The sequence below is a fragment of the Akanthomyces muscarius genome, chromosome 1, assembly GCF_028009165.1.
Source record: "Akanthomyces muscarius strain Ve6 chromosome 1, whole genome shotgun sequence".
In the NCBI taxonomy this organism is placed as follows: Eukaryota; Fungi; Ascomycota; class Sordariomycetes; order Hypocreales; family Cordycipitaceae; genus Akanthomyces; species Akanthomyces muscarius.
In genome coordinates this window covers 46417-67849 of record NC_079241.1, presented here as the reverse complement: position 1 = coordinate 67849, position 21433 = coordinate 46417, and the positions used below count along the sequence as shown (strand labels likewise).

Below are 21433 nucleotides of genomic sequence, written 5' to 3'. Positions count from 1 at the left end.
AATAGATAAAGTAATATAATATAATATTTATATTATTATAAATATATACTTATCTAATAATAAACTTATAGAAATCTTCTATAAGAAAATTATTATAATATATAGAGTACTTAAAGGTATTATCTTAAATTAAGATAGTATCTTTATATCTAGCTTTTAGAGAAGCTTTTACTACCTTATAATATATAAATAGTAACTTAATATTATATTCTATCTATAAATAAATAGCCTAATAGAATATATAAATTAGGTATTAAAATACTATCTATATATATTTTATAATACTAAATAGACTAATTAGGTTAAAAAACTATTTATAATATAATTTACTTATAATATAAGTTAGTAAGTAGTAATCTATAATATACCTATAAAGTTATTACTAAACTATATACCTACCTATCTTTTAGTATCTACCTTAAATATAAGTAATATATAAGTCTAAGAATATATAAAAGAAATACTTATTATATATAAAAACACTATAAAATATATATAAGAAACTAATAAATAGTATATAAAATATTATAATAATAAAAAATAGCTTAAAAAATATAAGGTAAAAAACTAGGTATTACTATTAATAAAGAATCTAAAACTAATATAACTTACCTATAAACTTATAAAGAAGTATATAAGACCTTTTTAGATTATTTTAGTAATTAAGATAGCTAAATAAGTATATAAACTAAACCTATTTTAAAGTTTAAGAATTTATAATATATTTAATATATCTAACTTTAAACTATATAATTACTATAAGAGTATAGTATTAGATATATAAGCTTTATTTAAGAATAATAATAAGTATATAGTTAAAGAAATTATAAGATATAAATATAATAGTAAATAAAAACTCTTTAAAATAAAATAAAAGAGTTATAATAATATAGAAAACTTTTAAGTTAAGTATAATAATTTTATAAATCTAATACTACTTAAAGAGTATAAGTTAAAGCTATAACTTTAACTATAAATTAAGTTTATAGAGTAGAAAAGGTAAAAGAGAAGTATAAAAGAAATAGGGAAAAATAGTGACTTTTATTAATAAATTTATTACTATAAATATACTATAAAGATAGTTTAAACTTATATTAAACTTATAGTATTAAAACTTTATTTTTCTTAAAAACACTTTTACCTAAAAGTTAATAATAATATAATAAAGATATAGTGCCTATTTTTCCTCCTTTTCCTTATTATCTTAACTAAAATCTAGTAAGGCTAGTACTAATAGGACCTTAATATTAAAATCTACCTATATATAAGTTAGCTTTAAAGATACTATAAGAAAGTAGTAAACTTATAGCTATAATAGTAGTAATAACGTCTTAGTAGTAAGCTATTCTTATATAGAAAATCTATATATATATAGTAGTATTAGTATAAACGCCCTAGTTTATAGTAGTATTAGTATAACACTTTAGACCTTATAAGGTTATAATAACCTTATTAGTATAATATAATACCTTCTAAGTCTAAGTTAAAAGACTTTTAAGAATAAGGCCCTAATAGTAAGTTAGTAATAAGGGTAAAGAGAGAAAAGGAACTACTTACTAAATTACTATAATAATAGGTAGCTTAAAGTAAGTTAAAAACTTACTATTTACTTATAGTAAGTATAATATAAGGTTTACTATTATTTTAATAGTAAAAACACTTTTATAACTTATCTAGCTTATAGTTAGGTTATAAAGAACTAATAAAAAAAAAGGTACTTACTATTAGTCTATAAATATTAATAAGGGGTACCTTTATTAATAAACTACTTAAAATAGTAGTAATATTTAGTATCTTAACTTTAATATAAGTTAGTAATAAAAGTAATATAATAAGGAAGCACTTATAAGCTAATAATATATAGACCCTTTTTATTCTTACTTATATAGAACTATATAGTACTAAGTAGTAAGTTAGCTATAAACCTATTTTAAACTTATATAGACTTATATAAGTAAAAAGAGAGTTATAGTAGGAATAATAGACCTATAAAAAGTTAGTAAGGACCTAGTAAGAAAGTAATAAACCTATATAATAATTTCTTTTAAAAAAAAAGTTATTTAATTCTATATATAAATTAGCTATAATCTTACTAAACTAAATAATAAGTAAATATATAAAAGAAATAGTAATAATAAGGTAGCTAAACTTAGTAATTTAGAAATTAAGTTAATAGTAAATAAGATAATAATATATAAAGTAAATATAAAGATAATATTAAAATATATAATTTAAGGTTATTAAAAGAAGAAAGAAAGAAAAAATAAGAAATTAAGTTTTTAGTAGCTATTTATTATTATAAGAGCTTATTAGGGCTAGTAAGATAGCTAAAAAGGTAAGAATAAAGGTAAAAGGTAGCTAAACTTAAAAATAAAAAGGAAGTAATAATATAAAAGTAAGTTATTATATATATATATAAAGTATATAGTAAAGGTATAGACTAATACTATAATATAAGATAAATAGTATATAATATAAGAATAAAGTAAAGCTTATTATAAAAAAGGCTAAAAGGTATTAAAACTAAGTTAAATAAATAATAAACTTATTATAAAAAAGCTTTAACTTTATAATATATAAGTAATAATATATAAGTAGTAATAATATTATTAAGAGAAAAGTAAATTATAAAATAAACCCTAGCCTTATAACTATATAAGAGGCAAACCTTTAAGATAGAAGTAGTATAGAGTAATAGTATACTAGCTATATATCTATAAGGAAGTAAAAAGAAAGAAGGCTTTATACTAGGACGGTATATAAGAAGGAAGGGCAGCCTATTAGGATACCTATAGGGTATATTAGTTAGTAGGAGGTTATAAGTAACTAGAGGTATTATATATAAAGAAACTACTATATAGTTATAGGCTATTAATAAGGGAGTAGTAAGGAGGTAGTAATAATTCTACTATTATTTTAAAAACCTAAGGATTATCTAGTAACTAAAGTTCTTTACTAATAGCACCTTATAGGTTATTATAAAAGAGAATTACTTTAAAAAAATAGTCTAAAATATACTATTAGAGTATAATCTTTAAGTATATCTTAATATTAAGTAAAAGTCTTACTTTATTAGTACTATTTAATAGTAAGAGTGTTTAAAAGTAGTGGTTTCTTAAGGAATTAGGCCCTTTTAAAGGCTAGAAGTTTAAAATAATAGCTTAAAGTTAGACTAATAATAAAATTACTCTCTATTAGTTATAAACTATCTTTATTCTAAAAATAAGACTACTTTTAGACTAGTATTATCTCTTTATTATTAATAGTTATAGAAACTATTATATAATAGAATTTTTATATAAATATTATTACTATAATATATACCTTCTATTCTTATTAGCTTATAACTCTTATATTCTTTAATCTCTTAATATAATAGTATTTAGCTTAATTAAAGCCTATTATTATAAGGAGATTAATAACTAGCCTAATAATAATAATTCCTTACCTATTAGAAAAAGAATTTTTCTTAAAAGTTACTTTATTACTAAAATAACTAGTTTATTAAATTAAAATATTTATACTAGATAGTAAAAAGCTAGTTTATAGCTAGTTAATATAGTAAAGCTACTAATAAGTAAGTTATTTATTAATCCACTCCTAATAACACTAAAAGCACCTCCTTTAGAGCTAAAATTAGTACTTATAGAAGCCCTACTAGAAATTAAAATACCTATTAATATATATTAACTCTAATACCTTCTTTCTAATAATATATATCCTTTAATTAGCTAGTATATTTTATAACTAATATAATATAAGATTATAAAGTAATTTTATACCTAATAACCCTAAATACTCTTCTTAAAATAAGAGAATATAAAACTCTATATAGTAAAAAAGCTATTACTATAAAAATAATAGAAGAAAGTTAATTCTAACCCTAATTCTATCTTTATTAAAATTATAGATATTAAAAATATATATAGCTAGTTTAAGATATAACTAATAGGGGTTATATATAATATTCTAAGAATTAAAGCTATAGAGTGATTATTTAGTTAATTTTATATCTAATAGTGTATTTATTATGTTATTATAATGTTTTTTAGATTTATTATGTGTCATTTAGAAAGTGGTGTTAAAGACGCGTGTCGCGCCGAGATGTGGGTAGGGCCAAGAAGTGGGTGGCCGACGTTACCGCAGAAGCCTGGCGCTGTTGCCACAGCTGAACACGTGCTGTGGCTCAGGCAGCCTCCCGGCCCACTGCATGGGGGCTGAAAATGACACGCCCAACTTGTTTCATCTGCTACATCGTATTGAAAGTACAGGGAGGCAGTTGGCAAATGTCAACCAACGACTTCGCCTTTCCCTTGCGCATGTCAAGATGAAAAGGTCGGCCCCATCCACACCGTTCGACGATAGGCCGTACGTTCAACAACCAGTATCATGCCAGTTTTGTCGGTCGCGGAAATTAAAATGCGATCGTGGCCGCCCATCATGTTTCAACTGTCGATCTCGCAACAAAGACTGCATCTACGGAGCTGGTGGGTGAATGCGGACAGCCTCCCCCCAACGCGCGCCAAACATCATTAACCACGTCAGGCAGACCGAGGACACGCCCCTGCCCCAGCAGTTTCAGTACCGTCACTGATTGGTGACAGCCCGCATCCAACGTAAGCCTATTATTACCCAATCCTTTGGATATGCAATTTGTCTGATAGATCGTCACAGACGGGACAATCTAGATCTGGCAGAGCGTGTGGCGAGGCTGGAACGTGCCGTATTTTCCCAACGGGAGCCTGTCTCAAGAACTGCCCAACCAACTCATCACACCAGCTTCCGCACAGTAAATCATGACGAGGAGCAGCAAAAAACGTCGCAGTGGCTTGAAGGGCTCTTGACAGAAGTACGTTATTGCGAGGCTGCCCCATTTGTTGAATCAAGTCTACTGACTGTACTCTCACAGGATGTCCCAGGCGCAAGCTCAACGCCAGCCTCCATGAATGTAGACATGGACAATATCATACGCGACTTCCCAGTCTTTGACGACGCCACTGCACTTTTGGATCATTACACACAGTCTGTCGACGCCACCTACCGCATACTGCATAGGCCTACAGCATGGAATATGCTTGACGCGCTGTATCATGACCTGAACGCAGGCCGCACGCCTTCAGCCACACAACTGGCCTTTTTCTTGTGCATCTTTGCTGGAAGTGTATACGTATCGAAACATGACTTTCAGTTCGAATCGCCTTCGCTGCATGGCCACTCCCAGCAAGCTCTAGCCGAAATCTGGGCTCAACAAGCTGTGCAACTACTTACGGACCCCCCAGCGCCTCCCTCTGTCCCGGCGTTGCAGACAATTGTTAGCCTGGCTCACTTATGCACGCAGATGGAAGGTCTTCGCAAAAACTTCAATGTATTGAGTGCATATGGCATTCAAATGGCGCGGGTTATGAAGCTCCATCGCTTGGATTCACGCCCGAGCCGTGAAGAACGACGCAAGAATGGCGCCGACATGGTGGATGTAGAGGTGAAAAGGCGTATTTGGTGGCATATGGCTGCCTCTGACTGGTATGTACCTCGTATTCGTAGCTGCTGTTTCTGCTAACCCTTCCAAGGCTCATGTCGTATAACAGCGGACCAAACGAGGGGACGTATTTGCTACATCCTCAGCAAATGGAGACGGATCATCCAAGCAATGTTGAAGACACAAATATACCTCAAGGTACAACATTTCTCACGGAAGAATCCTACGCGCTACCTCTCACCAAACCTACATCCATGACGTACTTTATTCATCGCATTCAGTCTGCGACTTTGGCACGAGAAGTTGTCGATAACCTACCAGTGTCATTCTTCTCCTCGCCGGCCCTGGAGAGCTGCGCCGAGCTGTACGAAAATGTCAAGGTAATGAATCAAAAGTACAAACGCTTCATCGAGTCTCTGCCACCATTCTTCCAATTAACCATCGAGGATGAAAGGGCTCACGCTGCACTTATTCGTGAGATGCCACATCTGGAATGGCAACGGTACCTCATCAACTTCGTGCTTCATACGCAGCTAGCACGCCTTCATCGACCGTTTTTAATACGAGGCTCGAGACAGCCAGAGTATGGAGAATCGCGCCTTCAATGCATTCAGTCGGCGGAAATAGTCGTGCACATTAGAAACCGCGTCATGTACAACCACAGTGTCGGATCGTTTACGTATGTTATGCAGCATTTTCTAAATGCCGCCATCATCTTGGCCATGGATGCATGCTTCAACCCCGACAAGGTACACGCGCCCCGTCGCAAGCAAGAGGTTCTTAGAGCTTGTCGCGCTCTGGAGCATGATTTGAACGCCAAGCTAGTACCAGTCAATGGCACGTCTGATGAGGACATGTCCAGTGGTCAATCTATGGTGCAGTCGTTTCAGAACGCGGTGCGCAACCTCCGCAGTACTTTGAAGAACCATGTGCGCGAAGACGATACCGACAACACCAACTCATCTGCTCAAGACATAGGTCCTCTTGTAGTGCCACCGTCACTCCAGCAGAGACGAATGGCTACACGATCTAGATCATCCATGTCAACATCTAACGTTGGAAATCTGCCGCCTTCAGAACCATTCACAGGCACTGGCGGGCATGGAAATGCAGCGGATGAGATGCCAGTAATTGAAGAAGAAGCTGCAGACGTCAATACACCACCTGATATCGTACTTGATAAGCTCTGGGACGACTTTTTTTCTGTTGGATCAACTTTCAACGATACGGATTGGGATATTTTCTTTTCGGACGTTGGCGCCAATATGGGTTGACACTGCACTTCCTTTTGTAACAAAGTATGAATTGGCTACTAATTCATAATTAAAAACTGCAGCTATGTGAATAACACAAAAACAAAGCCGGAAATCTATCAAAAAGAAACATTACCACTCCATCTTACAAGTGCTGTAATTAATCTCGCAATTTTCCCTGTCTGCCAACACGTCGCTGAGACTTTGTCGGCTGGCCGTGAGTCGGATTACGACTCTGCGAAGGCGCGTACGATGGGGATGATGGTACAGATGGTTGAAGCTTCGTATTGAGGCCCTCCCATGCATGACCAATGTTGAGGTCGTCACTCTTGTCAGTGCCGTTGATCCAAACCTCCTTGCCACCCTCGTCGTTTCCATAGTAGATGTAGTTACCCTGTACGTGTGTCAGTTTCCGATGCGGTTCATATGAAGAATGGATGCTCTCTTACCTTTCCAAGTGTCAATTTAATGACACCCTCGTAAATTTGGGGGCTGTAGAAGGTCGATGGCTTTTGCTCATTGATCATGGAAAGAATGTTGGATGTGATGATATCTGCCTGAGCACGAGCTGCGCGCGCCATTCGTGGGCCACCCGTCTTCGCGACATCCCCCACAGCAAAGATGTTTTCGTATTTGTGTGTCTCGTCTTGGATTTGCATCGTGGGCTTTACCTTGATTTGTTTTGTCGTGGGGCAGACGGCCGATGGCACAAGCTGTTCGAGAATGGCCGAGTTGGGGCGTTGTCCAGTGCATGGGATCTAACAACCACGGAGGGATTGGTCAGTATTTGCAGTGCTCGTAAGTAACGTTCAATAAGTATACGAATACGTACCACTAGATCGTACTGCGACTTCTTTCCGTCTTTGAACGCCAGTTCACCACCTTGGCCGACTTGCGGTCTTTCACCCAAAACGACATTGATGTTTAGGCGTGACATGGCCTCGACAACGTTTTCATGCAGTTTTGGTCCAAAGTTGTTCAGCAACTGAGGGCGAGAATGAACTAGAGTAACATTCTTCCCCGGAAAGTACGCCGCGATGTCGGTTGCAATTTGGATTCCTACAGGTCCGCCTCCCACAATGGCAATGCGATTGGCATCCTGAATTTTCTGTTGCGAGCTTTGCAATTCCGCGCAAGCACCCTCCTTATCCAAAGACACAGCCTTGGATGGGGGTGGCTGCCAAGAACCAGTGGCGATGGCTAGGTACTCGTAGTCAAGGGTCTCACCAGATTGGAAGCGAACCTGGTTCGACGAGATGCTGACAGCAGAGCCGCGAATGTGCTGCAGGATTCCAGGTGGACCAAATGTAGAGATATTATCGTAAGGGATAAAGGCTTGATGCTCGATACCAGGAACCACGCCGTAGCGCGGGAAGGCAAACAGATGGTTAAAGTGGCTGTTGCGCTCGACCAGGACAGCCTTGTAGCCTGTAGGTAGCGTCTCGCTCAAGCGTCGAGCTAGCCACAGCCCAGCGTAGGAGCCGCCAATGACGACGACGTTTTTGGTGTTTTCAGTCGCTCTGTACATCCATCGGTGGCCCACTGCTTGAACCTGCTGTACGGTGCGTGTAAGCGTGAGGCCCAGCATGGCACTCAAGGCTTTGCGATAGAACTCGATGGCGTCGGTCATGTTGCAAGAGTTGGGACAAGATTAGATTTGAAGAACTAGGTGTTTGAAACGATTAAAAGGGAAAAAAAAATATTTTAAAAGATCTAGTTCAGATAATATGTTGAGCAATGACGTACCGCGTTTGCGGTAAGGTCCATCTTCCGCATGCGCCTCCACGGAGGGTGCCGCGGAAGGGTCCACGGAGGGCTCCGCGGCGGAGTTCGTGACTTACATCTTGTGAACCTTTCATTCCTTAAGTCCGTCGCCGAATTCACCGAACAAGTTTTCCGATTGATCTCAGACCCTGGAAATATTATTTATATGCCATTTCAGCCTCCCACCACATTGTTCAATTCTTACGCATCAGCAGATTCAACTCTAAAAAGGCACCTTGCTATTCACTTGCTACACAATGACTACGGCGACCGAAACCTCGTCCAGCTCTGCCTTGGAAAAGGCACTTGAGCCCAACTCCAACACACTTGATAATTCCTCGAGTTCTCCTAAAGATGAGCAGGCACCAGAAGACGAAGCCCCTGAGGGTGGTACCAAGGCTTGGCTGAGTCTGATTGGTGCTTCTTGCGCCATGTTTGTGTCGTTTGGCTGGGTCAACTGCATCGCACTGTTCCAGGCTGAGTACGAGCGAGACCAGCTCAAGAACTACAACAAGTCGACTGTGTCTTGGATTACATCTATGGAATGTAAGTCATCTAGCTGATCATTTCGCCCTATTCACAATACTGACCATCAACGTCTCGCAGTCTTCTTTATGCTCTTCATGTCCCCCTTGGCTGGCTGGCTCTTCGACAACTATGGCCCTCGTCTTCCTGTCTTTATCGGAACAATTCTACATGTTTTTGGACTCATGATGACTAGCCTGTCGAAAGAATATTACCAATTTGCCCTCAGCCAGTCTGTCTGCTCAGGTATTGGCGCCTCACTCGTCTTCACTCCATCCATGACTGCTGTAGGTGTATCAAGTCGAAATACTATTACCAACAATTTCTAACTTGTTCGATTTTAGCCCATGACGTATTTCAAGAAGAAGCGTGCCATCGCCGGTGGACTGACCATTGCTGGCTCGTCACTTGGAGGCGTCATCTTTCCCATCATGGTCACTCATCTCATCCCTTCCATTGGTTTCGCCTGGGCCATTCGCACAAGCGCTTTCCTGATTTTGTTCCTTTTGGTAATTACCAATCTGACAATTTCATCTAACCTGAACCACGTTCGCAAACCATTTGACCTTGCTAAGCATCTTCGCCCGATGCGTGAAACCAACTATATCATCATGTGCTTTGCCAGTTTCTTCCTTTACTGTAAGTCTATCTACTGGCTCGTTCTCCGTTAGAGTTTTTCTATTTTTGGAAAATTGCTAATCATTAAAATAGGGGCCATGTTTGTGCCATTTGACTACATTGTTTCGGCCGGTATCCGGTATGGAATGACGCCCAAGGATGCATTCAATCTCATCCCTATTTTGAACGGAGCTAGGTAAGAAGTCATAGTCTTGCCGATATCCTCATTTAAATACAAGCTAACCGTGGTAAAGTTTTATCGGACGCACTGTACCAAATGTGGCTGCTGACAAGTACGGCCGCTTCAACGTCACGATTCTCATGATCCTGTTCAGTGCCGTCGTTGTACTTGGAATCTGGCTGCCTGGCCACAGCGCAGGGGCCTCTTACGCCTTTGCTGTACTGTTTGGTATTGGCTCTGGAGCTTGTATTGGTCTTGGTCCTGTGCTCATCATGTCAATTTCGCCAATTAAGGAGGTTGGTTATCGCATGGGCACGATCTTTGCCATCGCCGGAATAGGCTGCCTGACTAGTCCTCCTATCGGTGGTGCTATTGTGGACAAGACTTCAGACAAAGTTTATGACTATGCTGCTCTATTTAGTGGCCTGAATTACTTGGTTGCGTTTGCTTTCATGGTCTGGCTTAGAGGCCGCATGGTCGGGTGGAAATTGAACACCAAGGGCTAATCGAGATTCTACTCCCGTTATGTCACGCACTGGAAATAGGATGGATCATCAATAAAAGTAGTTTTTCTTTACTGGGTCACCTCAACTGTCTTTTTGTTGAATTGTTATATTTTGTAATTATACACGATTGCCCTCTGCTCTAGATAGCACTAATAGAAATTGTAAGACTCATCACCGTTTACAGACGAGACACAACCGCCAACAAATATGCACAAATCGTTAAAGGTCGAATCGAAAATCCCATAAGTATCTTAGCATATTCGTATCTTAAATTATACGCTGTAAGTTGCTTAGCTGGCGAGAAGCGTTATGTCCGGTGCTTAGTGAATGTCACGGACCGGTGGATCCCGGCGCTAGAGAATAGCTATTTAAGGGCGAGAAGCCGGCGGAGAGAGCTAGGGAGGAACCTTTTCTTCCCTAGTAATTAATGAAGTTACTATTATTGCCTTGTTAGCTATTATATAGTGTATTTATAACTATCTATCCCTTTACCTTCTTCGTACTAGCCGCGTTCCCTGATAGAGAATATGCTACTTTTTAGGCGGAATGAATTGCTTTTGGCCGATGTCCCATAAAGGCTATGTCCGGCTCTTTGGCAATTAAATTGAATCTGATTATCTTGAATACCTTACTCTAGTCTCGGAAAACTGAGCAAAAGCCCACTTAATGAGGGAGATCTCGCGGCGCCATTTTCCGAGTCCGAGACGATTGGTACCGGAAAATACAACCCTGTAAATGTGTAAGCAGACAATTGAACCACACGACATGATTGCATGGACATTGTTTTCTTACAAACATGCAAGCCAAATAAAGCTTTCTAGAAGCGCATAAAAAAACCAACTTTAAACTACCGTTCTCTGTCAGGAACCGTCCACAACGAACGAAGACGAGATGTCTCAAGGAATGCAGTTATCTGCAGCTCGTGAGGCTCGAACCTTCGCCTTTTGGTCAAGACAGTTTAGTGAATTGGCTCCGCCATTACCAGCATCACTGGATTTGTCTGGTAAAACAGCTGTCATTACAGGATCCAATGTTGGATTGGGGTTTGAGTCGGCGCGACACCTACTCTCGAGAAAGCTTGACCGCTTGATTCTGGCGGTTCGTTCACAAAGCAAAGGTGATGAAGCTGCGTCAGAATTGCGCCGACAATACCCAAAGGCTGAGATTCAAGTTTGGATAGTAGACATGGCGTCTTACAAGTCCATCAGCGCCTTTGTTGAACGCTGTGGAGGCTTGCCTCGAATTGACATTGCCATTCTCAACGCCGGTCTTGTACTCGACGAGTTCGTGTGCATTGGCGAAAAACAGCGCGAAACAGCTCTGCAGGTCAATTTTCTATCTACTGCTTTCCTCGCCCTCAAACTCATTCGACTTTTGCGTCCAACTAGTCAGAGCCCAGAACCCGGACGACTTACAATGGTTGGCTCCGACACCATCTACCATTCCGAGAAGAACTTGCGCGACCCCTTGACGAGATCACTGATTGGCAGTTTTGATGAGCCATCCACATTCTCTGGTGGCTTTGAACAGTACGTCATGGCCAAGTTCTATTTGGCCTGGTTTGTCGAGAAGCTCGCCACACAAGTCTCGGCCGACCATGTAATTGTCAACATGGCCATGCCTGGACTCTGCAAAGGAACAGCATTTATTCGCCCGCCCCATGATACATGGTACATGAAGCTTGCTCTGGCGTTGATGGGAAAGACTGCCACGAGAGGAGCAAATGCGATAGTTACTGCTGCTGTCGTACTTTCAAAAGCAAGTCACGGTGGACTGATCAATGAAGGAAATATCAAGCCGTAGGTACCTTCCTCGGAAGCATCCGCGGGTCACTCCGTGGACCTCTCGGTGGACTTCTCCGCGGCGTGGTTCATGTAATGTTCGTAATTTTACTAATTCATGTTTGAATAGGTATCCGCCTTTTATGTACAAGAAAGACGGGTTCAATGCGAAAAATAAGCTGTGGCAGGAAATGTCGGATGAGTATAAATCCGTGGGTATTGAATCCATTTCAGACGAATTGAGCATCCATGGAGAGAACAAGGCCCAAGGTACGGCTCAATGATCTATTGGTTATGTACTGCTGTTAATTATGTGCGGATGGGTTGTTTGCCTGCATTTGTTATCTGCACTTTGTTTACATTCATCTGTAAATTTCTTGTCAATTTTAGAAAACAATAACATTACATGTCTCATCCTTCATAATTAACTTTATACCATGGCATTCAGCGCTTTCCCTTGGCAAAATGGATCACGGCATCAACTCTATGAGGAGGCATTCATGCTGTGACAGGTTGAGCTGTTCATATATCATTTAACAATCCCGAAATTCACGATTGTATTCATTTATACTCCTTGGATTACAACTAGATGGATTACAACTAGACTCTTATATGTTTATAGGTTGCATATAGGCACCTTCCATCAAAAGCCGCCACCTTTTATACTACATAACCAGTGGCTTGATGAAGAACCATAGATGCATCCAGTTGAGAGACTGAACCATTACCTCTCCAAGCTACATGTCCATCTGGTCGAACCAAAACCAAATCTGCTGCCCAGACTGCAGCAGCATGACTCTCATCAAAGAGCAAAAGAACTTTTAGTGGGAGTGAGCTCTCCTTTGCAACAGCTTGGAATACATGCATTCCCTCAGAGTCCTTGAACGCGACAAGAGTGTATCCGACACCATAGCTATCGAAAATAGAACTTCCATCCTTCAAAAACACGTGAGGGGCTCGATAGCCGGGATGTGTTGTTGGGATGTAGTGGCGATGATCAAATTGCGGAGGAGGAAGCTGCTTGTTAAGAGGATTGTCAACACACAGACTGGATTCGTAACGGTATCCCATCTCAACGCCGAGGGACTGGTTATGGTCGTCGTTCTTTTGAATATACTCATCAATTCGAGCTCTCAGGTCTCGCGCTTCGTCTGTGGATGCGTTGACGACGTTGGGGTCCAGAGTTACTACTCGAGATAAGCCCATGAGCCTCATTCCGTGTGTCTTGCCCCAATGCTGCTTCAGTTCAGCTACAGAGCGACGTTCCACCTCATATGTAGACAAGAGCTGCGGGCCACCCCAGCCTTGAATCCGCCCAGCTAGACGCCAGCCCAGAGCCCAAGCATCAATGAAGCCCATGTTCATACCGTAACCACCAGAAGGAACCGTCTGATGAGCTGAATCTCCAGCCAAGATGGCACGCTGGTGCTTGCCAACCCAAGTCTGGGCCAATGCAACTGTCGGCTTGAAAGTAGACTGGGCGAGGATCTCGTCCACTTGGATCGAGTATGCTTCGCCCATGCCGCCCAGAACTCTCATAATGGTCTCTTGAGCATTTTCCTCCGACAAATCGGCCCCAGCAGTTAGGTAGTCATGAATAGTCCAGACTTCTTTGGCATCCTGAGCAATAATGGCTCCCCCAAGCGAGCCCTGGTGCTTCTCGGGATTGCTGGGGAAGAAGGTATGCCAAAAGTTACCCTGAGCGTGTAGCTTGATCAGGTCGCGGGATTTGAAATGGATAAGATGGGCTGCATGTGTTCTGAAAAAAAAAAGTTAGTTATAGGCAAAAGATAAACCTGCCTCTCAGAAGAATGTTGATATGACGTACAAAGCGCCGCCGTCAAGGATAATTCCAAGTTTGTTTCGTAACACGCTGTTAGCGCCTTCACAACCAACAGTATATCCAGCTCGGATTTTGGCAGGCTTTCCGTTTGGTCCTTGAGCAGTTACTTCGACTCCTGTTTGATCTTCAAGAGCATCGGTAACGAGCCAACTGTACCGGGCGTCTACAAGAGGACTGGCCTCGCATTCTGCTCTAAACAGCCGTTCCAAAGCATCACCAGTGATTCTCTGCCAGGGCTCTCTAGGCATGGAGCCATCATCCTTGGCGGAAATTGTTTTTCTGTATTCATCTACGCTGGGCAGACTCCAAGTCGAAAGAGGGGGTGTGTTGGAGCCGAGGCCACTGGAGAAACGAACATTGAAAGGTTCATCTGAAGGAACTCCTATTTATGGAATTAGTAATGAATGATTTCAAAGAAAACATTTTGCATCGTGCCATTTTCTCTAATTGCATCGGCGATACCCAACTGTCGGAAAATCTCCATGGATCGTGCCAGAGTAAGATCCATCTTGGGGAAGCTGTCCCGTTGATGTTATTAATATGCGCGAAGATAATTTCGCCAACTGATACATATTCATTTCTTACCGCGTGATGGAAGTGTTCTTCTCGAGCAAAACACTAGGTATGCCATGACGAGCTAGAACGAGAGCCAGCACAAGCCCGACAGGCCCAGCTCCAAGAATCAGGACATGGCTTTCCGAAAGTTGCTCGAGCGGAATGTCGTCGATACTCATATTGAAATCTGGATCAAAACAGATTGAAAAAAAGAAAAAAAGATTAACGCCCAATAGTGATATTGCGCAAGGTAAATGGTGGAACAACGAAGATCTTGCTTGAATGTTGCTAAGAGTGGGCTTAAAGCAGGGTCATTGCGGACGGTCAGTCATTTTATTGTCAAACGAACCAATAAGGCTATCGTAGAAACGTAAATAGGTCTTACCGACATAGCACCGATCTGTCGGATTACAGTTGACCAGTCCGGAAAATGAAATAAATTTTCCGACGCTTATTAACACGGCAATAATCGTGTATCATGAAATGCATATTAAACTCCGAGTCTGGCAGCACAATGCACTGTCTTTAGTCTTGGGACTTCTTGTTGATGATGTTGAAATAAATCAAAGGAACAGGTTTATTCAAATGTGCCGATTCAAATTTACATTGAAATCCTTTTCTGTAATCTACAGAAGCTATCTAATCCAGTCCTAAACTTCCCAAAATCTGCATACATTGACCAAAAGAATTCTGCAATAGCATGCAGTCAAGCTGCATTGCGGATGGGGTATACAAGTTTGTATCCAGAAACTTCACCCTTGCGCACGGCATCCATGCCATCAATTACCGCGGCGAGTCCTCCTTCTTGTTCCTGGTGATGGTGAGGCGTGATGTCGCCCTTGAGCAGCATTTGTTCTGCAACGCGGTACCACCGGGTAGCGACACCCTTGTCTCTGGGTCTCACATCAAAGTTGTATGGGCGCTGCCAATTGACTGCCTCGCCAAACTGCGTGAAGAGGAACAGCCAATCGGGTTGAACACTGCGGCGTGTGTGACCGTGCAAGGGGAAAGGATCCAGCGACACATATCGACCACCCTTGGAACCGATGGCTTCATAGCAAGCCTTCATGGAGTCGGATGTAGTAATACAATCCAAGACAAACCCCAATTTGTCCTTGGTATACTCCTTGATCTCGGAGCCACAGGTGGGCGACTTGTAGTTAAAAGCTTCTTCGGCACCCAATTCCTTGACATGGTCAAAGTTATGTGGTGAGCAAGTAGTGACGGGTTTAAATCCAGATCTTTAACTGTTAGCCACTTAAAATGTGCAAATAATACACTGTGAAAGGTGCATTGTAATGTTTGTATTGTAAATCAACTTACCGTCGTAGCACCTGAATGGCCAGAGCCGCCGTAGCTGTACCGCCGCCATATACCAAAACCGTAACTGGTTTTTTGTTTGCAGATTTGGCTTGACCGGCGTTTTGGGCATTAGGCATGGGCAGTTCTAAATTCTTGAACAGTGCCATTCCAGTTGTGGCCAAACCAATACCAAGAGTTGCGGCTTGTTGAAACGACATACCATCTGGTATTCTGACAACGAAATCGGCGGGAGCAGCCACATACTCGGAAAAGGCACCATTGTCACGGCGATCGGGATTGTTACCAAAGACGCAGCCAAAAACGCGCTGTCCGATTGTGAAGCGACCAGAGGGCACATCGGCGCCAAGGGCCACGATCTCGCCGGCAAAGTCACCTCCGATGGTAGCTCCTTGGCTAGGCGACATGTCTACCGACTTGCTGTCGTAGGGGTTGAGCCCAACACAGACATTATGAACAAGAACATCCAATGGACCTAACGTTGGAAGAGGCTCGGACTCTGCGACTGTGACTTGCCCTTGAGACTCGACCTTGATGGCCGAGTGGGTGGTAGGAAGACGAGACTGAGAGAGAGCCGTCATTGCGTATGGAGAGAGATAAATTCAACAGTGCAATGTTTCTGTAAGCAAACCAAGTTTGCTGTGTCTTATTGTAGTCGTCAAGGATGGTGGCTATTTTTACACCTAGATACAGCTGGCTGAGGCGGCATTAAGCTCTCTTGGGTCTCAGCCTTGTTCTGTTGCGGTCCATGGAGTATATATTCCCATATTCCGAGTCCTTTACCCTTTTCTGGAAAGCATTCTTGAAGGTTACATCTAGTTGAGAATAATGCCGACGTTTGAATCCAACATTCGAGAAACACCGGAGAATATTCCGAGGCTCCCAGAGGCCATGCTGCATGATGTGCATTGCCTCGTGGTGGTAGGTGGGCTGAACGATGAAGACTAGTTCGTTGAAGAGCGCTTCGGAAAATTCAATCTTACTCCGACTATCAGTCCCAAGATAAGACACGCGGGAAAATCCCCTGTATGGCCATGTCACCATCAGTATTAAGTGCATATGTACTGAGGTATTGCCGTTGTTCCGAATTAGGATAGTTGCGACGAAAAGACAACTCCACGTGGGATCAAAAGTATTATAAGCGACAACGTTAATGCTGCATGCTGATAGTTCCTAAAAGAGGTCCTAATAGGTTTCATTCGATTTGAGTTTACTACTGGGACACTTTGCAATACCGGCAAGATGCATCTTTACGGTGACAAATACATCAACCACATGGGCATCTGGTTCTGGCTTGCTGGTACCGCTGTCATCTTTTTCACAGTGTCTCGATTCTTTGGTGCTAGGCGTCTGCCAAAGGGGGCCTATGTGAACAAGGCTGGCCAGCGAATCAAGCAAGTTACATGCGATGCTCGTCTCGCTAAATTTCTACGCAGGTAGGCTCCCGCAGCTTCAACCATCGCAATGATCTTTTGCCTCTCTTTGGGCACATTACTAACAGTTTTTTTTTGTTGCTTGATGGACAGTGCAGAGCTTTCCAAGAACGGACAAGAAATTGCAGCGGATGACCCTTACTTGATTCAAAGCGGACCATACCAAGAGCTGGTTATCAGTCAGCCATCGCACATCCAGGAGTTTTACAAGAACGATGCGAAAGGTATGAGAAGATTCTCGCTTCCGCTACATACTATACTGGATTGGTTCAAAAAGTACCAGAAGACTTACACCTTTTAGATCATACCAAACCCCAAAATCGCAACTTTGGTGTTCTATTTGGCCGGTAAGCATATGTCCACTCCTCGTGCCGCGTTTTCATAGTGTATGATATCTTTGAGCTGGATGAGGACTAACAATATAACTCATAGTTGGGCTGGAGCTGCTGTTGGCATGCAGTATGGAGATAATTGGAAGCGAATTCGCAAACATTTCGATCCCGTCTTCTCATTCCATTCGGTCATGCAAAACAAACAACGGTTCGACATTGAGGTGCAACAATTGATTGAAGGGCTGGTTGAAAATAATAGTTATGAAATTGACCCTACAACCGCTTTCAAATATTTCACCTTTCGCGCCCTGGCCCTTCATCTTTACGAGGACGGCTTTGATGACCGAGTGAGTCCCCAAAATGTTTCTGCTTGAGGCGTACCATCCATTTACTTACACAGATATAGGTTTACTGGCGTATGCTGGAGTTGGACGAAATGCATCAGAATATTGTTCGAGTACTGTCATCCCCTACATTGCCAGACTCCGGGCTCTACAACTGGTTACCAACAAGTAGTGGCAAGACTTTGGCCAATTACTTGACCCAGTGGAAGGAGTTTAACCGTATCACTGTTGACCACGCCCGAGGAGTACGTTTTGCTACATTGTACTTCCGACATACTACCAAGCACATGACTAATTCGCTAACAGGGTAACTGGAAATGTCCTGTCGAGGTCATTTACCGAGCCGTCGACACAACCAAGGAACTGACTGAAAAGGAGGTACGTTCCCTGCCACCAAGCCTTTAATATCTTGATACATCAACTCTAACCATCTGAATAGGTTACATCCACTCTGGATGAGATTCTCTTTACCAACGTGGAGGTGAGCTCCAAGGTTCTCTCGACACTGTTTGTCAATTTAGCCCAACAGCCAGCTCTTCAGGAGGAATTGCGCGCCGAGATCAAAGATCGCAATACCAAACCCAGTGAGGAGGCAAAGTACTTTGCTAAACAAGACACGTTACTGAACCGAGTCGTTATGGAGAGCATGCGGGTGTCTCCAGCTTTCTGTAAGTGCCATGTTTCATTATTCCTACACTTGCACAACCATTACTGACACTTCTTTTCTAGGGTTCTCTTTGCCTCAATGCACATCTGTTGACAAGACCATTGGTGGTTATCTGATTCCTGCCAATACTCCAGTAGTTATTGATACACGCCGTCTCAATAATGCCTCGTACACTTTCGGGGCCGACACTGACGTCTTCGATCCCAGCAGATTCTCCAAGATCCCTTCAGAGAAACTACGCTGCGGCTTCATGAAATTTGGTGCTGGAGCAGCCTCTGGTCGATGCCTTGGCAAAAATGCCGCCGACGTTCTATTCAAGATGATGGTGATTGGCATTCTTGAGAAGTTCTCTCTCTCTTTGCCCTTCCCGGCGCTGGGTAAGGAAGGCAGTAGTACCAACATCAAGCTCACTAAACTGTAAGTGTTGAGTTTATCCATTAGTTAATAGATGTTTTCAGAAATTAGTTTTCCATTCTAAGCATGCTATATTCACATTTCCGTCTAAGTCAATTGTTACTCCAATCCGGTCCAATTCTGTTTGTTGGAATTAAGGATTAGTTACAGCTTCTCAACACGGCGTAGATGGACAGTGTGATGCTTCAATATCTTAGATATGCGTTTTAGTTTGCCATAATTTATAGCTTATCAATCCGGCTGGACATACGGAAATATTGTAGACAAAGTATTCCCGTATTCGCTGACAAAGACCAGTTTGTATGGTTTGGTGTCTTGGAGCATGGCCACTGCTATACATGTTCAATTCAAAATGAAATAACAACGTGACTAAAGTATTTTTTATGGCCCAGGCAAACATCTCAGATCATATATCAATGATAATAAAGTCGATTGAATATTAAGCTATGAAACCAATAGCTATACCTCAAGTACTTGATGCAATCTACGCTTCAAGTCAATTTGGCCTGCGCCAATTATTTTGTAAAAGCTACTAGAACACCAGTCTTGTTGGAAGGGCCGACTCGCATAACAGCTGTGTACTCGTTGTCATCTCTAGCCTCAATTTTGCGGTAAGTCTGAGCAAGACGAGCAACCATGTAAGCCGTCTCGGTCATGACCATCATCTGAGCGGGACAGCGTCTTGGGCCTCCACCAAATGGAACAAAGTTCCAGTAGTGACGGGAATCCAACCAGCGATCAGGCACAAAATCATCGACGTTGTGACTATCAAAATAGTCGGGATCACGCTGTAACACCGTCTTGGTCACCTGTACCATGTCACCCTTGCGGACAAAGATGGGCGACTTGCCATCTTTGCCACCACCAAGAGGAAGTGTCGTGTCCTTGACACAGGCGCGTACCTGAGTGACATTGTTGGGGTTGAGGCGATGGGTCTCGTTGAGGATACCCTGTACGTACTTCATGCCACGGAGTGATTCAAAGGTCAATGGCGCATCACCGTGGGCCAGTACCTCTTGGCGACACTTTTCCCATGCATCAGGGTTGCGAGCCAAATGCCAGATGCAGTTGCTGATGAAGATGGAAGTAGTGTCATTGTTGGGCACGAGAAGCAGGCAGAGCTGAGAGCGAAGCTCCTCGCGATCGTCAAGATTGGAGGCCATGAACCATAGTAAATCAGTACGTTCGGGTCCAACATCTTCACCTGCCTCACTGGCTCTCTTGCGTTCCTTGATTTCCTTGTAGGCACGGTCAATATGCGCATCGGTGTACTTGTGTACCTTGTGAACAGCCGAGTTCCACCAGGTCCAGTCAAAGAGCTTATGAGCTTTCCAGAGTTGAATCTTGAGACGGATACCGCGAAGCACATCCAACATGGCCCAGGTAATTCTTGCTCTGTCCGGGTGTGTAAGTGCGTCCATGGGCTCACCGAAAATGAAGTCAGTCGTAACGTCAAGGAACTAAGGATGTCCGGATTAGCATAATCTAATGACAAGAAGAAGGCATTTTCTGCATCAAGCTGTAATGTAGAAGGGGTAATAGCAATAAAATCAAGGAGAGGCTTACCCATCGCTGGAAGTATGGCTGAACATTCAGAGTCTGACCATCTGGGGGCAAGATGCGCAGGAAGTGATCAGTATACCCTCGCAGTCTTTCGCTGCTAGTGTATACTTCACGATTGAAGAATGGCTTGATAAGAAAGCGGGAAAAGACCCAATCGTCACCGTCCGTGGTGTTGACTCCCTTATCACCAAATGGATGGCCGATGTTCTTGAACCGGCGCAGAGGGCTAATACCAAAGTCCTTCCAGACGACCGCAGTCATGGCCTTGAGGTTTTCGGGTTCCGTGGTGTAAATTTGACGAGTGTTAAGAAACTTGATAGAGAATGTCTTGGGTTGACCTGCGTGAATGTCGCGTAACCAAGGGATGTAATAATGGCCCTTAAGCGCTCTCATCTGACTCCATGCCATGTCGAGTCCAAAGATGGGATCCCATTGAGGGTACGCAGGTATTTTGCCGGCACCAAGGGCCTTCCTCTTTTTCTCATCAGTGATATATCGGATGGCATTCTTGAAAACTACTCCAACCACCAAGACGTAAATGCCTACCGCCAGCAAGTTTTCCATGGCTGTCGTGCGTTTTGGGCTGAGTAGTTAGCCTATAGCTCTGCGGGTGTTTTCAAGACAATTTTCCGAATATATTTACGGAACAAATTAAGTAGGAAATGAAACCAGGTGAGAAGAGCAAAAGGGCTGTTAACAGTCACATTGGCTTGGACTATCCGTCTTAACTGCTGGCTGATATGAATCGTTTTATTCTATCATACTTGGCTTACGCATGCTGACGTTAACATAACCCATCAATTACCAATCACCCAAGTCATCGGAAAATTACAGACTATGAATTCCCGAGTAGAAAGT

General features: G+C 42.0%; 9 protein-coding genes across 9 annotated transcripts; 4 read left to right on the top strand and 5 right to left on the bottom strand.

Moving 5' to 3' along the window:
- Window positions 1-4327: 4327 nt before the first annotated feature.
- Window positions 4328-6750, top strand: LMH87_004924 (uncharacterized protein; the record flags this gene model as incomplete). Its single annotated transcript, XM_056202551.1, has 6 exons — window positions 4328-4487; window positions 4550-4616; window positions 4675-4849; window positions 4910-5520; window positions 5568-5870; window positions 5931-6750. The coding sequence occupies 6 exons, from the start codon at window positions 4328-4330 to the stop codon at window positions 6748-6750; spliced, it is 2136 nt and encodes a 711-aa protein (XP_056058095.1).
- A 139-nt stretch (window positions 6751-6889) lies between these two features.
- LMH87_004923 (uncharacterized protein) lies at window positions 6890-8359 on the bottom strand (the record flags this gene model as incomplete). The annotated part of the gene is made up of 3 exons (XM_056202550.1): window positions 6890-7123; window positions 7179-7487; window positions 7562-8359. 3 exons carry the CDS (start codon window positions 8357-8359, stop codon window positions 6890-6892), a joined length of 1341 nt encoding a protein of 446 aa, XP_056058094.1.
- A 391-nt stretch (window positions 8360-8750) lies between these two features.
- On the top strand, window positions 8751-10323 carry LMH87_004922 (uncharacterized protein; the record flags this gene model as incomplete). Its single annotated transcript, XM_056202549.1, has 5 exons — window positions 8751-9039; window positions 9100-9305; window positions 9363-9657; window positions 9730-9832; window positions 9891-10323. 5 exons carry the CDS (start codon window positions 8751-8753, stop codon window positions 10321-10323), a joined length of 1326 nt encoding a protein of 441 aa, XP_056058093.1.
- Window positions 10324-10937: 614 nt separating this feature from the next.
- Window positions 10938-11579, bottom strand: LMH87_004921 (uncharacterized protein; the record flags this gene model as incomplete). The annotated part of the gene is made up of 5 exons (XM_056202548.1): window positions 10938-11052; window positions 11116-11140; window positions 11306-11323; window positions 11390-11415; window positions 11521-11579. The coding sequence occupies 5 exons, from the start codon at window positions 11577-11579 to the stop codon at window positions 10938-10940; spliced, it is 243 nt and encodes an 80-aa protein (XP_056058092.1).
- Window positions 11580-11739: 160 nt separating this feature from the next.
- On the top strand, window positions 11740-12126 carry LMH87_004920 (uncharacterized protein; the record flags this gene model as incomplete). Its single annotated transcript, XM_056202547.1, has 1 exon — window positions 11740-12126. One exon carries the CDS (start codon window positions 11740-11742, stop codon window positions 12124-12126), a length of 387 nt encoding a protein of 128 aa, XP_056058091.1.
- A 715-nt stretch (window positions 12127-12841) lies between these two features.
- On the bottom strand, window positions 12842-14681 carry LMH87_004919 (uncharacterized protein; the record flags this gene model as incomplete). The annotated part of the gene is made up of 5 exons (XM_056202546.1): window positions 12842-12886; window positions 12966-13863; window positions 13933-14329; window positions 14410-14465; window positions 14533-14681. The coding sequence occupies 5 exons, from the start codon at window positions 14679-14681 to the stop codon at window positions 12842-12844; spliced, it is 1545 nt and encodes a 514-aa protein (XP_056058090.1).
- A 527-nt stretch (window positions 14682-15208) lies between these two features.
- On the bottom strand, window positions 15209-16403 carry LMH87_004918 (uncharacterized protein; the record flags this gene model as incomplete). The annotated part of the gene is made up of 2 exons (XM_056202545.1): window positions 15209-15743; window positions 15826-16403. 2 exons carry the CDS (start codon window positions 16401-16403, stop codon window positions 15209-15211), a joined length of 1113 nt encoding a protein of 370 aa, XP_056058089.1.
- A 661-nt stretch (window positions 16404-17064) lies between these two features.
- On the top strand, window positions 17065-19019 carry LMH87_004917 (uncharacterized protein; the record flags this gene model as incomplete). The annotated part of the gene is made up of 8 exons (XM_056202544.1): window positions 17065-17258; window positions 17349-17479; window positions 17557-17602; window positions 17688-17934; window positions 17994-18176; window positions 18238-18309; window positions 18371-18599; window positions 18661-19019. The coding sequence occupies 8 exons, from the start codon at window positions 17065-17067 to the stop codon at window positions 19017-19019; spliced, it is 1461 nt and encodes a 486-aa protein (XP_056058088.1).
- A 508-nt stretch (window positions 19020-19527) lies between these two features.
- On the bottom strand, window positions 19528-21139 carry LMH87_004916 (uncharacterized protein; the record flags this gene model as incomplete). The annotated part of the gene is made up of 2 exons (XM_056202543.1): window positions 19528-20472; window positions 20579-21139. The coding sequence occupies 2 exons, from the start codon at window positions 21137-21139 to the stop codon at window positions 19528-19530; spliced, it is 1506 nt and encodes a 501-aa protein (XP_056058087.1).
- Between the last annotated feature and the right edge of the window lie 294 nt (window positions 21140-21433).